Source organism: Medicago truncatula, chromosome 7 (assembly GCF_003473485.1).
Source record: "Medicago truncatula cultivar Jemalong A17 chromosome 7, MtrunA17r5.0-ANR, whole genome shotgun sequence".
In the NCBI taxonomy this organism is placed as follows: domain Eukaryota; kingdom Viridiplantae; phylum Streptophyta; class Magnoliopsida; order Fabales; family Fabaceae; genus Medicago; species Medicago truncatula.
This window is the reverse complement of record NC_053048.1, coordinates 42,871,369-42,886,581: the sequence shown is the minus strand read 5'-3', so window position 1 is coordinate 42,886,581 and position 15,213 is coordinate 42,871,369. Positions and strand designations below refer to the sequence as shown.

Below are 15,213 nucleotides of genomic sequence, written 5' to 3'. Positions count from 1 at the left end.
CCACTTTCACGAATCCGACCCGTTTAACCTGGTCACCAAAACCAACTGTATCCTACACATGAACTCGTTAAATCTGCGTCCAACTCTTTACTGACCCATTTAAATGAAGAGAAATGATATTTTCTCTCGGATACTTGCATCATGTTTTACTTTATCTTTTAATGTTTTGGTTTTTGTGTCAAAATACCTACTTCTTTTTTAGGTTAAATATGATTTTGATCTATATAAAATTGTGACTTTTTAAGTTTAGTCCTTTTTTGATTTTAATAGTTCTTTTAGTTCCTATTTCTGCACTCAGTATTAGTCTCCTCAATTTAAATTTGTTTAATTTATACTTAAACTCTTGAGTTTTTAAACAATTTTTTACAAATGTGTCAAGAACATTACTAAAAGTTTTAGCTTCTTCAAAAAAACATTACTAAAAGTTTCTATGCAAAAAAATTGTCGCAAAATTTGATTTCTACGTCTAGATTTTGTTAATTTTATCTTTAACTTTTGCCGTTTTAAAAAATTCATATCTAATTCGTTTCATGTTAAAAAGTTCTAAATTTTAGTAAATGAACATTTCATAATGTTATAAACTTGTCTCAAAAAAATGTTCAAAAATTTAAGACTAATTAAACAAAATTAGAAGTAATTATTTTTTGTAGGAACTAAAAAACCTATTAAAATTAAGTAAGGATTGGACTTATTTATAGGGATCAAAAATATATTTAACTATTTTTTGTTGTTGTAAGTCTATGGTTATCCAAAAAGTTGTGAACATTGTTCAAATAACACAACTCTTAAATGAAAGTAATCTGGTTAAGAGGAGTGTTATTTGAACAACCAACAACTTATTTGACAACCATAATTTACAAAGAAAAGGTAGGTATTGACACAGAAACCATAGCAATATAGAGATAAAGTAAAAATAATGTGAGTATGAGAGAGAAAGTTGTCGTCAAATGAATGTTCAAATATTTTTTTTTTTTTTAGTGAAGGTCGGAAGACTCATTTTTTATCAGTTGATTTATGCGTGTTTATCATATGTTTCTTAGAATACAAGAGACCGGATGTGTAGAATCTGCCAGTACAAGTCTACACCAAGAGAAAGATTAGTCTCCTTCATCTCCTTTATCTATAAATCTGCGAGTAGAATTAAAGGAATGTAAAATGCCATGTTTGAATCGAAGTGTTGATGAAAAGTAAATTGCTTCGGTAATAAAAGAAATATTTTTTTTAGCAAAGGTAATAAAAGAATTTTAAAGATGGTGGACAATATACTTGATGTTCTCGAAAGTTTGAGTTTCTTTCATGAGAACTATTGTTTATAAATGATCAAAACTACTCCCTCCAGTCACATTTATAGGTCTATAATTTTTGATTGTCAACTTCCATATCAGCATGTTGCTTTCTAACGATCTTTGTAACGACCCGATTTTTCGAACGTTAATTAACAAAAGTCTCAATGAAAATATGAATATCTTTTTTTTCTTTTAAAATAATAAATGTAACGTAAAACTCATCAACTATAAAATAAAACAATAATTAATTTTCTCTTTGAATTTCCAAAATAGTAAAGTTTACAACAAAAGTATAATATTCCTAATATCAAGACATTTGGCCTTTTTCTACCCAAGACTACATCTAGCTGGTCAAAGTTTCGGATGCTTGTGAAAAGTTTTTTCAACAAGGCTAATACTAGTGTTAGAATATATCAAGCCTCCAAATGTGCACCACTAGCATCTTCTTCTACTATATCACTTTGCCTCCCTGACGTCACCGCCAAGGAGGTAACACGGATCGACGGTCATCTGTCCAAAAGTAAGGGTCATCTCCAACTAACAAACATGGTACAAATAGGCATACAACATAGATTTCATGAAAATAAAAATAAATGAAACATACATGACACATTACTCCAGTTTCATAATCATCACCCCTAGCACCAAGTTACACTCTGACTAAAATGCGTTAGTCCCTAATGGTCAATATATATGTGCATGCTCATGATCCGGATTTCACCTCTAAACGGAGCCAATTGTCCCACCATTGGACAATATACCCCACCATTGGGCAATACCCCACCATTGGACATTTTTTTGAATCATCTAATGCATATGAATCGTCACTACCCCACCATTGGGTAATAACTCCTAAAACTCGATGTTCAGTACCCCACCGTTGGACATTTGTCTGAGTCATCTAATGCATGAATGTCTCTGTAAATACCCCACCATTGAATAATAACTCCTTAAATCTAAGTCTAGTATACCACCTTTGGATATAGTCTAGAATTACCATTTAGTTAGTTAAGGTTATGCATCCATAAACAAAGAGTATTTATGTTAAAACAACACCACACAAATAATAACACATAAATATTCATATCAAAGCAAACCACCAAGATAATTATCACAACACCAATATATAACACATAATCATTCATTTCAAAACAACACCAATATGATAATTATCACAACACAATTATATACACATATACACGTACGGAAGCACGTGGAGTGATGCCCTTACCTTTGCAATAACAACTCTTAAAATTTCCCTGAAGAGTTCTCTTTTCCACTATGTCTATACCTTCGCAAAATAATTCACCACTAATTCTTAGTGTCAAGACTAATAACACTATTTCTATGCAAATGGTTTGGCTAAGGATGTATGCAAAAAAACAATATCTTATATAAAAATATCACTTTTTATTTAGATTCAAAATGATTATGATTTTTTCTAAGAAGGGACAAATTATCAACGTTAAAAATTCAAGTAGATAAATAACAAAGTGTGTGAAAGTTTGAGTTTTTCCCAACTCTGAATGATTTTCTAGCCAGCAACAACATGGATTTAATATTACTCGTCAACTCTACCACCTTTCCTCTGGATTCGTCTATAAATTTTGAGAAAATAGTTCTTAGTTTCACTTCAACAATAAAATAGCATTATTTTCTACTAATTCTAATCATATAACATTGTTTATAATAGAAACAGACATCCTAAACTTTTCTTTAAAATTTTAGCACCTTGAAGCTCATTTCCATACTCATTAAAGGATCTGCAACCTACCTAATAAAACTTTCAGCACTATATATTGTTAAGAAAAAACTTTAATATCACAAGAACTAAAAGGAACAGTATTATAAAGTTGATAAAAACTATCCCCCGCCATTGAAGTGATTACTATTTGTATAATAAATTCAAGGAGTATTTGTTTTCAAATTGGTCAAAACAGACATGAACGAACATATAGGTCTAAAAATTAAAGTTTTCATTTCGATCAGAAGAATGTTTCTAATGAACCAGTAAAAATTAGGATTTTCTCCTTTCTCTCTTGGTGTAACATATTATATTTTCTAATAACATGGGGGAGACTGAATTGTTTCCTAAGAATAATAAAATTAGAAGAATGAACAAGAGTAATACAAGGTTTCTTACTTGTGTTGGTGAGCCCGTAAGATTGCTTCTTAATTTCCTTGGGTCCCTTCTCTCTCCTTTCCTTAGCCTAGCTCTTCCTCTCTCTATGTATTGTTTTTCTCTCATTTTTAAGTGTAAAGACCAGCAATGAAATATATAATAAAATGAGAAGGGTTGATGTGTTCCTATTAAAGGGCTGTAGGTTACAAATTGGTTTTCTGCTTCCTAAGTGAGAAAAATGGGTAGTAATGAAGTCTGGAGAGAAGTGTTGTCGTGTTTGAGTGGGTGGGTGGTTACAAATTTGTTCTCAATAGTGTAACTGCACATAACTCTCTCACCAAGTCAATAGTAGTATCTTCCATAATTCTCTCACTTTTAGTTAATGATGGTTCTCATTCTTCCTCTAAAATTTTAAGGGTTATGCTAATCGGTGTCCTTAGGACAATGGTTAAGGAAACCAACAACAGAAAGTAATATCACTTTTTATACTTTTGAGAAGTTGAATGCACAAGTTCCGATGCAATATTACTATATTTGCTTCCTTAACCATTGTCCTGAGGGCACTGGTTAACATTTCTCAAATTTTAATCATTTAATTCATGCGACATAAGTGTCACACCCCTTGATAAAAGATCCTTTTAGTAACTCAATAACTACTAGCTAGTACTCCCTCCGGTCCTATTTATAAGAGAAATTTAGGTCAACAAAAGTGAATGTATTTGGACTGAATTTTTAAATAGATACATCAACTTTTGTTGACCCAAAATTCTCTTATAAATAGGACCAGATGGAGTAATATCTAGTGGCACACATTTTTCAACTACTGTGATAATATAAATAAAATAAGACATCATATATAGAGAGATAAATCAACTCTCGACAACCAATCAAAATATCAAGAATTACCTACTAAGATATATATATTTTTGGATAAACATTTTTATACATTATAAATAAGTAGAATAAAATACTAGAGATCTCGAAACATCATCCCTCACTTAATTAATATCATAAGATGATAAAATTAATTTGTAGTTTATAATGTTAAAAGTAATAAATATATAAGTATTAATACATAATAGAAGAAAATTATGGGATGTTACAATATTGTTTTTGGCAAATTTATAATTTGGAAGATCACAATAACCATTGAACTGTTTTCACAGGCCATTCCAAAGGATTTATAAAAATAAGTTGGAAACAGTTTATGAACAAACACATCAAAATTTGTTTACATAAATTCTAGTAGATAGTTTTATAAATAATTCTCTCAATAGATAAATTCAAATTTGCTAATCCAAACATGCCCTAAATTCAAAACCAAAAAGAATTAGAATGAATATAGTAACACCCAAGGTTAACGAAGGCAATGAGTGGCCGTCGGTGCACAATGCATGATAATGAGCGGCTCTCGAAAGTTTATAGACGAACCAAATCACACCGGAATGAGAGGGATCCCAAGGCAGTGCAAGTATGAGACTCCATGGTTGAAGGAAAGCTTAAAAGAATTGTTTGGTACTACATATATCAACAAGATGCCTCTTCTTTTAAATAGCCCATTCCATAAGAACTTCACAGTTAAACGTGTGAGTGAGGACAAAATACGCTAAAAAGACTCGTGTTAGTTTGTAGAGTTAGTCGGCAATCCTAAAAACAATATGAGATGTTACAAATATCAGAACTAAAACATAAGAGATGATAATAAAGTAGAAAAACTCAGAGTTCTTAATTAAGAGTCTCAACCCAACGAGTTTGAATTTGCTCTATTTATCAAATTACCAATCAAAGAGAGTGTTTTAGAAAATGAGTGTTGTTATCATTCCTCATCCAATTGATAATTGAATATAGGGTCTTGTTAACGAATGTCTCCGGGACATTCTTTAAGGATTTCAAAAAAAGAAATTATTTTATAAAAAAATCAAATATGTCAATTTTCAATTTATTGATTACACGTATTTTTAAGTTACCTTTTAAAGACCTTAACTAGTGTCCGGGAACATTGGTTAAGATTTCCATTGAATATATGATATGCATCGTCCCTCCCAAAGTTCACAACTTATCAAGTTATCATCTTTTAGCTAAAATGTATAAATAAATGAAGTAAATCAGGACTCACCAAAGTAGCATGATCTTCCCAATCCTACCCGTCTCACAAACCAAACCCACTCCTTTTTCAATTATTATTTTATTTTCTATTTTAGGTAATTTCTTACAACGCCGCCTATAAATACCACCAAACACACATCTTCAATCAAATCCTCCATTAATTTATCTTCCGTTACATTTCAAACGCTCTCACAAGATAACCGAAAAAAACACAATTAACACATCAATGGAAAATCTCACTTTCTAATCGATCTATAACAACTGAAAAAAAAATTAAGACAAAAAAAAATCATTTCTTCTTGAAACCCTAGAGAGAGAAAAACTCGGAACCATGTCCGATGCGTTTTGCAGCGACTGCAAGCGAGCGACGGAGGTGGTGTTCGACCACTCCGCCGGCGATGCAGTCTGTTCGGAGTGTGGTCTCGTCTTGGAATCTCACTCCATCGATGAAACCTCCGAGTGGCGAACCTTCGCCAACGAATCCGGTGATAACGATCCCGTTCGTGTCGGTGGTCCCAGTAACCCTCTCCTTACCGATGGTGGTCTCTCCACCGTCATTGCTAAGCCTAACGGTGCTTCCGGTGATTTTCTCTCGTCTTCTCTCGGCCGTTGGCAGAATCGCGGTTCTAATCCCGATCGTGGATTGATCCTTGCGTTCAAAACTATTGGTACTATGGCTGAAAGGTTAGTTAGGGTTTTTGTGTGATTGTATTGAATTGATTAACGTAAATTTTTGAATTATTATGGGTGAATTGAACTCTCGTAATTTTGATGTATTTATGTTTATTATTATCGTATCAGATTAATTTTAGTTGTTTTGATTTATGATTGAGGCAAATGTGAATTTTGCTGACATTGATCGCTGATGAAATTTTTTCAGGTTGGGACTGGTTCCGACCATCAAGGTATGTGTATTTCGCCTTCTATTTTGGACTGTTATTTATTTTGTCATTCACATTCGTTTAATCGATATAATGGAAGTTTCATGAACCTTGTCTGTGAAGTACAGATTGACACTGACACATTGACAATGATAATAATTTGAGAAAAATGACATAATTCAATGTAATCACACGTGTCGGTGTCAAACACTATTGTGGCATGTACGCATCTATTGTTGTGGTTGTGGCATATGTTAAGTTATATACTCTCTTGGTCTCTTATTCTAAGTTATTGTAAGATCCACTTATTAAGATAAGTAGTTGTAGCATTGAATCGGCTTCTAACATAAAAACTGGAAAAAAAGAGAGGAGGAAGTATAATTACCAGAGGTGAGAAAGAGAGCGGTGTTAACGGGAGGAGAGGGTTATGTGGAAAGGATGACGAAAAGAAAACCCTAGCTTTTAAACAAAAGGCGTGTTTTGTTTTTTTGATGAAAAGGACCGCCTGTGTTCCCGTGCCATTTTGCGTATCCCGTGAGTATCAGATGCACCCAGCCGTATCCTCTGTACTTTCCAGCCGTATCATAAACGTATCGGTCATTTTAATTTTTTAAAATGAACTTTAATTCTCAGATACTTCCCTGGGACTTATCAGACACGTATCAGTGTCGGATACGTGTCAGGCACCAATACTTTGGCATTTTTGGAGTATTGGGGCTTCCTAGTTGTAGTTTGATGAGAGTTTATAGTGTGTATTATTCCAAAAAAGAGAGAGAGACTGCAATGCTTCTTTTGACGTGGTTTGCAATTTGCATTGTTGGATTTTGACCTTTTTGAACCTTTTTTGGAGAAATTTGTTGAGAATGGTGTAGAAGTTCTGGGAGCCAAACATTCAAACCCTGTTTTGAAAATTTATGAGCGGTTTAAAATTTTCACAGGAAGTTCACTTTGTTATAAATTGGTGAAAGTGAAACTGCTCCAGAAGTTTTTAATTGAGTGATGATGAGTGATACTGAATGCTATCTAACAGAGAAGAAGGGCTAGATAATGTTTTTTGATATCCTCTGACGTGTGAAGCATGCTGTAACTATATTTAGATTATTTGTATTGTATCAATTGCACCTTGAAAAAGTTGTAGTTTTTTAATCTTAAACTTTGATTTCCATGTAAAGCTAGTGTTTTTTATTTCTCTCATGTTTCTTATGCTATCGATTTGTAGGACCGAGCTAATGAGATATATAAGCGGGTTGAAGATCAGAAGTCTAGCAGGGGAAGAAATCAGGACGCATTATTGGCTGCTTGCCTCTACATTGCTTGTCGACAAGAAGACAAGCCACGCACCGTAAAGGGTACATCCTATGATTCTTTTAACATATAGATGCTTCCCTATACATTTTTCCCTGTATACATGAGCTTCCCTGAACCCTGGTGAATTTCAAATAGAAATTTGCTCAATTGCCAATGGAGCCACCAAGAAGGAAATTGGCCGCGCAAAAGAATACATAGTGAAACAACTGGGTTTGGAGAATGGCGGTCAATCTGTTGAAATGGGAACAATTCATGCTGGGGACTTTATGGTGAGTTTTCTTTATTGCCGTGTACTTGTGCAGCACAGCTTTCTACTTCAATCAATGTGTATAACTCATCAAATAAATCTTATCTTTGTATTATTACTAATATATTTTTCACCTCAAATTTTAGAGACGATTTTGTTCTAATCTTGGTATGAATCATCAAGCTGTTAAAGCTGCTCAGGAATCTGTTCAGAAATCCGAAGAATTTGATATAAGGTAAATTTTTGATTGACTTTTTTCTTTAGACTTAAAATAAATAATGAAATAGATATTCACTGGCTTGTCATATAGTGCAGCTTCTAAGAGAAAACTTAGGTGGCAAAAGTGAGAACTCTGGGCTGGGTAGGGTTTCTCTGATAAAATGAAATCACCATCCAACAGTATTAGCTTTAGTTTAGGGTTATAGATTTAACCCTAACTCATTGTTGTCAAGATCAAGATCCTACCTAGGATGGGGTGTAGGCTTTTAAGACTGTTCTTTATATTTTGGAAACAAAACTTAAGATTGTTACAAGCATCGTAAGATGCTACCAAAATGCAAATTATACTGCACAGACAACTCTAGTAGAATAAAGGCCGGGTGGAATCCTTTAGAAGTGAGAGTGAATGGTTTAGTTTAGTTGTCGATCGGATGGCACTTATGCCATCAATGACCTGAGTACATCTACGTAGGACTGCAGGAGGTTGAGGTTGAGTTTTGAGAGAAAAGGACAACTTTGTAATTTTTGAAATATTTCAACTGGGCTATTCAATCAGTCATTCTATGAGTTAGAACAACTTATTTTAAAATTATTATATCTACTGTTAAATTTGGTGGTGTCTGGTGTGAAACCATATGTAATGATGGTTCACCTATTTAGGTTCAATTATAACTTTCAGTCTATTTCACAGCACCTTAATTTTTATGGATTCTTTACATTCTCATATTTAGGTTCAATTATTTATCATAAACTTTCAGTCTATTTCGCAGCACCTTTAATTTTTATGGATTCTTTACATTTTCATAATACTGAGATGTATATTATAATACTACTGTTGATACAATACTAATAACATTTAATCTTCCAGGAGAAGTCCCATATCAATTGCTGCAGCAGTTATATACATCATTACTCAGCTCTCAGATGATAAAAAACCTCTCAAAGGTCAGTGGCATTTTTTTTAATTTTTTTTTGAGGGAGGGTCTGTGACAGTTCTTGGAAAACATGAAATACAAACGGATTGATTGTTTTATTTGTTTGTGAAAATTGCTTCTCCAATTCCATAGCATTGATGACATGAATTTTATTTGGTCTTGAATTTGACTTCAAATAAGTTCCTAAAAGTGGTGGGAGTGTGGATGAATTTTTTATTGGATCTTATATATTGCACCCGGTTCAGTGGCAATAATTGTTTTGAAAACAGGGAACTCTGTTTAAGCAAAAATCATTTGTTATTTTTTAAACAAATTTTTTAAGACGTTCAAGGGAATGTAAAAAACACTTCACCAGGATTTGAACTGTGGATCCGTCGTTTGCAAAAGGACATTTGGCTGCTGCTCCACTGAATTATGTGATCAATTGCCATACTATATATTATACATATATTGAATACTGATGTTACAATTTGTGTGTGTGTAATTAGAGAAATTTTGTGGGAACCACATGTGATTGAAAAACAAATCCTCTGTATATTTAAGCTATGTTCTCATGTCTCTTTTATGGTAGCTAATTGCTGAAGTTATTGCATACTTGTACGTAACCCATTTCTATGTTGCAGATATATCAGTTGCTACAGGAGTTGCAGAAGGAACCATTAGGAACTCATACAAGGATCTCTATCCCCATGTTTCAAAGATAATACCAAACTGGTATGCAAAGGAAGAGGATCTGAAGAACCTTTGCAGCCCTTGAAACAAAACAGTACCGGTGATGTTAAACAACCTAGATGTCATTGAAAGTTGAAATTGCTGTATTAGATTTATTGAACTTTTGTATACTTTTTGTTTGAAATGAAAGCGTCTCGTAATAACTATAATTATTTTGAAATGAAAGCCTCCTCATTCAAGTATTTAGGGGAGACTGGAGAGTGGAGAGGTACCATATTCATAGATATAATCACCTCGCTAGACCTTGATGAAAAGATAATACTTTTATCCTATAAAGGTGATGAAATCGTTGGTGCACCTTTGTTGTCTGTCCATTTCATTTGATTATACCTCTGATATCGATTGGCAACTTTATTTGAACTGCTTTGGTTGTTTACTTTTGTTGCAATATAAGGTTGCAAGACCCTCTGGAGAAGATTTCGAACAGTAAAACGGAAGTAGAAGATATAAGAAATGAAGAGGGTGGTATTATGATTCAATCATCTTATAAAGGAGAAGAGCGTAAACTTTTGTATTAACTATCTGTGGTTTAACGGCCACCCTGTGGTACCTTTTTAAATATCAAATACTCATCTTTTTACCTATATTTTTTCGCGTTCTCAATTAAATGGTACAACACAAGGCATATGACTGATATATTTTGTTAACTGTGTGTTGCTGGGATCCGGATTTGGTAACTATTTGGTAGGAAAAGTTATGTGACTTTGTTCAATACCAAAAATATATCAGTCATATGCCTTGTGCTGAACCATTTAGTTGAGAACGCGAAAAAATATAGGTAAAAAAATGAGTATTTTGATATTTAAAAAGGTACCACATGGTTGAACAAAGTCACCATTGGTTTAATCTCTTGGTTCAGATTTTGACACATGTTCCAACCTTTTTTTAATTAAAAACAAAAGCAAAAATCAAATTGAGATCCGTACCCATCACCCCTTCCACAAACCTCCGCCTTCAACCTGCTGTTGACCGCTGTGCGCCGCCTCCCTGCTTGTCGTGTGCCGCCCATCTTCCCTTCTTCATCGTTCAGTCAAGGTTGTTTACTGGGTAAAAATCACAGCTTACTGGTATTTTCTAATGTCTCAATTTTTCTTCTGTAAAGATGATTCTGTCCAACACATTGAAAGAATTTTTGAGATACTAGAGAATATAATGTAGAAATTCATAACCATTTTAATTTCCTTGTTCATTCCTGTCAATGCCAATACCCTTTTTTATTTCATAAGCCTGTATTTCTTTCGTGTACTGTGCGCAAGCACGGTTGTTTTCATTTCATTACCCGTGTACTCTGTAACCTTGCGTGTTTTCTTCAATCATATGGTGTGTATTTTCATTTCATTTTGTCCTTTATGGCATTTTAAAAAAAATAGTGTATACAAAGCGGCGGCGAGAGATACCCAGTAAGTGGCGGCGAGCAGCAGCAACGGCGGTTTGTGGAAGGAGGTGATGGATCATGGCTACGGGCTGTGTTTTATGAGTCCTTGATCTCAATTTGAGTTTTACTTTGTTTTTTCATAAAAAAAAGGTTGGAACATGTGTCAAAATCTGAACCAAGAGATTAAACCAATGATAGATATTGAACAAAGTCATATAACTTTTCCCACCAAAAAGTTGCTGAATCCGGATCCGTATTGTTGATATACACTATGAGTCGATACAAGTTGTAGACATGCATCAAATTATGTTTAGTAGTATGTCATGGTGGCATTTAGCCTACACAAGTGTAAAACTTGTGTAGCATGCACAAACTAAGTAATGAAGGGCAAGTGCCGGTTTCAACTTGTTTGTAAATAAATCCCATTAAAAAAAAAAGCAACATATTTTAATCTCAAATAATAGTTTTTTTGTTTTTGCTGGATGCACCCCCATATCTGAAACAACAATTGTTTTAGAAATTAGCAACATGCTGTCATTAGAAACAACAAGTTTTCATGACTTTCATTCTTTCTTGTTTGCACATGAACAGAACCAAGCAAACCCCATCCAAACTTTTTGTCCACCGCCACTGAACCACCGTGTTGTCTCCGAGCACCGCCGTGTTTGAATCTTATAGCTCCAAATTTGCAATTGGAATCCGATCTGGTGTTGACACCACCACCCTTCAATTTTGATTATGGTTAATGGATAATTAAAATTGAAACCAATTAAAAAACCAATTAGCCTTGACAAACAACACAGTGTTCAGACATTGAATCGAAATTGAATCAGGAACTAGAAAAAGTCAGTAAATCGATTTCCCCTTTCCCCATTCATGTTATTTCAAAATCAATTAAAAATAATTCGTAAAACACCTATAATTCAGGCAAGGAATCTGCACTTCTTATGGATGAACTTGAAGAAAGCCTAGATTTGTATAAATCCACATTGCATCTCATTTTAATTTAAACCATAAACATGACTATACAGCTTTAGATTCACATGACTAACTACCACATCCAATAATTAATTATCAAGAAGCCAAGACTATAAATTTAAATCATGTGTACATTACAAACACTGGCATAATGTTCACTATAATTAAAGAAACCAGTGCCAACAAAAACAAGCGTAACTTTAACTTGGCAAGTCGAATAGTTATTCATCAACACTTCCAAGTCTTCACCTTCGTATTCATTTAATAACACATATGTATTTAACTTTGTAAAAAAAGAATTTTAATCAAAATTTCCAGCATGCAACAGGTCACCAAACAACATTATAAATTGAAACAAGAGATGGAACAACATAACAAATCGGTTGCCCTTTTCAATTTTCAATTTTTTTCCTTTTATTTTGATTTTGATTATGGTTCTGGGAAAATTAATATTGAAACTAATTCACAAAGTTAATTCAAAAGTGAAACCAAAACAAAATTGAAGAAGGTAGAAAATCACTTTCAAAACAAGTATAAAATTGAAACCAACGGGAAATTGAACAAGGTTGGATCTGGGAAGCGGTTGAATGGAGAGGTTAGAAAACCAAAATCATTAACAAACAGCACAGTGTTCAGAAATTGAATTGGAAAATAAGGGAAATTGAAGCAAGAGCTATAAAAGGTCAGTAAATCGATTTACAGTTAAACCCGATGTTATTTGCTGCTAAAACAAAAGCCCAGACCCAATACCATGGTTAAAAAAAACTGAATAAAATATTGATATTTAATCATTAAGTGGGGTCACATTTACTGTTCATTATATCTCAAGAGCAAGTCACAAAAAGGTTGCAGGTAACGGATCTAGACCGTTGACATATAATAATATTATATCAACGGTCCAAATCAATTTTTAAGAAAACTTTACACAACTTGTGTATCATACACAAGTCTTTTGCTTGTGCATAGTAAATGGCACCGTATGTCATTAAATGGGATCTTTTTTTACTGATGTTGTACCATCAAGCATCCATGCGACTTTCATGCCATAGAAGTACATTTAAATGGGATCATTATATGAGCATCTTTTTCTTATTGAATGACAACAAACACACTAATATTTTTTCAGTTAAGTGGAATCGGAGGTTGTACCATTAAATATCGATGCGTCTTTCATTTCATATAAGTACATATGATATCAATTATAAGGATTTGAAATTGACCTTTCTTCTCCAACCTCTTCCTCTCCGCCTCCTTTTTTCAAACCCACATAAATGGATCAAATTGTTTTCTATTTCTAGTTTAAAGTAGAAGGTTTGATTAACGAGACATAGCCCTATTAAAGAGTTTGGTGAGTTCCAATGTTTTGTAAGCCCAGAAGGGCATATGTTATAAAACTTATTCCTTTCGATTACATTTATAAGAAAAGAAACAACTTTTTAGATTAATTGAATAACTAATGTATTTGACTTATATATAGGTCATATACATTAGTTATTCAATTAATCTAAAAAGTTGTATTTTGCTTATAAATGTGATCGAAAGGAGTACAATAATTGTGTCTCAAAAGTCGAATATCTAAGTTCCTTAAGAATATATAAATTTGTGTTATTTTAAATACAAAATTTTTACTTTTAAGTTCATTAACATACATCTTTAGACCCTTAAGAACACATGTTAAAGAACTACATATAACAATGTTAAATATTTTAAAAGAGAGCTTTGCTACTCATTGTGGTTCTACCCAATTTGGGGATTAGTCAGTCTATGCTGTTAAGCGTAGAGAATACCCAATTAAAAAAAAAAAATACTCACGCCATGTACTTCCAAACGAAGCTTACATCCTCACATCACATTCATCTTTGTCACAGGTGTGCTCTTCCAAACGAAGCTTCCATAACAAGTACAGGAAAGCAAGCAGAGCAAACAAAAGTCAAATGCCACCAACCTTCTCGAACTTCAAACTTGTTGTGCTGTTGGTTTAATGCTTATTTTCCTGATGTGAGCTTCTACTTCTTTTAACTGAAACTACTCATTTGGTTCTTAATTTCTTCTAACAATAACAACTTGTTAAGTTGAAAATAAACAAAAAACAACTAGTATTATTGCAATGGTCCCCCATGACCAAAATAAGTTATTGTTATCTATTTTACTTTTAAAACAACATATTCTATTTTACATTTATGACAGGAGTAATAATATTTGTAAAACAATTTTGTGATAACTTTTGAGACAATATTTTTCTTCTTCTTTTTATTGGTTGAAAAAAATAGAGAAAAATAAAGAGAGAAGGTAAGAACACATTGAAAGTATAATAATGAGTTGTTTAAAAGTTATCACAAGAGGTTGTACAAATAACATTTATTCGTGATAGTGAGACACAAGCTAATGAATGGGTAATAAGGTTAATTTAATATAATCCCTAAAAATTATTTGGGGAGGGTCAAACGGAGTAAGAGCATTCCTTGGGTGTCGTGGTCGATGGTCTGTAAGCCGAAACGCGTAGAGGGCAGGGTGGGTTGGGGGTTAGGGATCTTCGTCTGGTTAACCTTGCCCTTTTGGCCAAATGGCGGTGGAGGTATCTTTTGAGGGATGGGGGTATTTGGAGAGACATAGTATCCGTCCGTTATGGTGATTGCCATCCCTCTCCCCATCTTGGTGGTAGGCCCTCTGGTCTCCGCGGGCTGTCCTCGTGGTGGTCAAACATTTCCTTCCTCGGGGGAGACAGGGAGGCTACCGGGGATTGGTTCTTGGAGGGGTTGGCCAGGGTGACAAGGAATGGTCTTTCGACCCATTTATGGCATGACCATTTGAGTGGTTCGACGCTTCTGCGCGTGCGGTTCAGTCGCCTTTTTCATCTCTCCCTCCAAGCTGGTGGGTGAGTGGGGGAGTTAGCATCGTGGGAGGGGAGTGCATGAGTTTGGGATCTTAGGTGGAGGAGACCCCTCCTTGTTTGGGAGACTGATCTTCTCAACGAGCTGCTCGTGGTTGTGGCCAGGCACTCCCATGTGGATATGGAGGATTGGT

At 34.0% G+C, this 15,213-nt stretch overlaps 1 protein-coding gene across 1 annotated transcript; it reads left to right on the top strand.

The window, feature by feature from the left end:
• The first annotated feature begins 5,540 nt into the window (after positions 1-5,540).
• On the top strand, positions 5,541-10,196 carry LOC11411517 (transcription initiation factor IIB-2). The gene is made up of 7 exons (XM_003625075.4): positions 5,541-6,198; positions 6,395-6,419; positions 7,615-7,744; positions 7,839-7,972; positions 8,097-8,185; positions 9,038-9,114; positions 9,728-10,196. Exons 1-7 carry the CDS (start codon positions 5,846-5,848, stop codon positions 9,859-9,861), a joined length of 942 nt encoding a protein of 313 aa, XP_003625123.1. The 5' UTR covers positions 5,541-5,845; the 3' UTR covers positions 9,862-10,196.
• Positions 10,197-15,213: the final 5,017 nt, after the last annotated feature.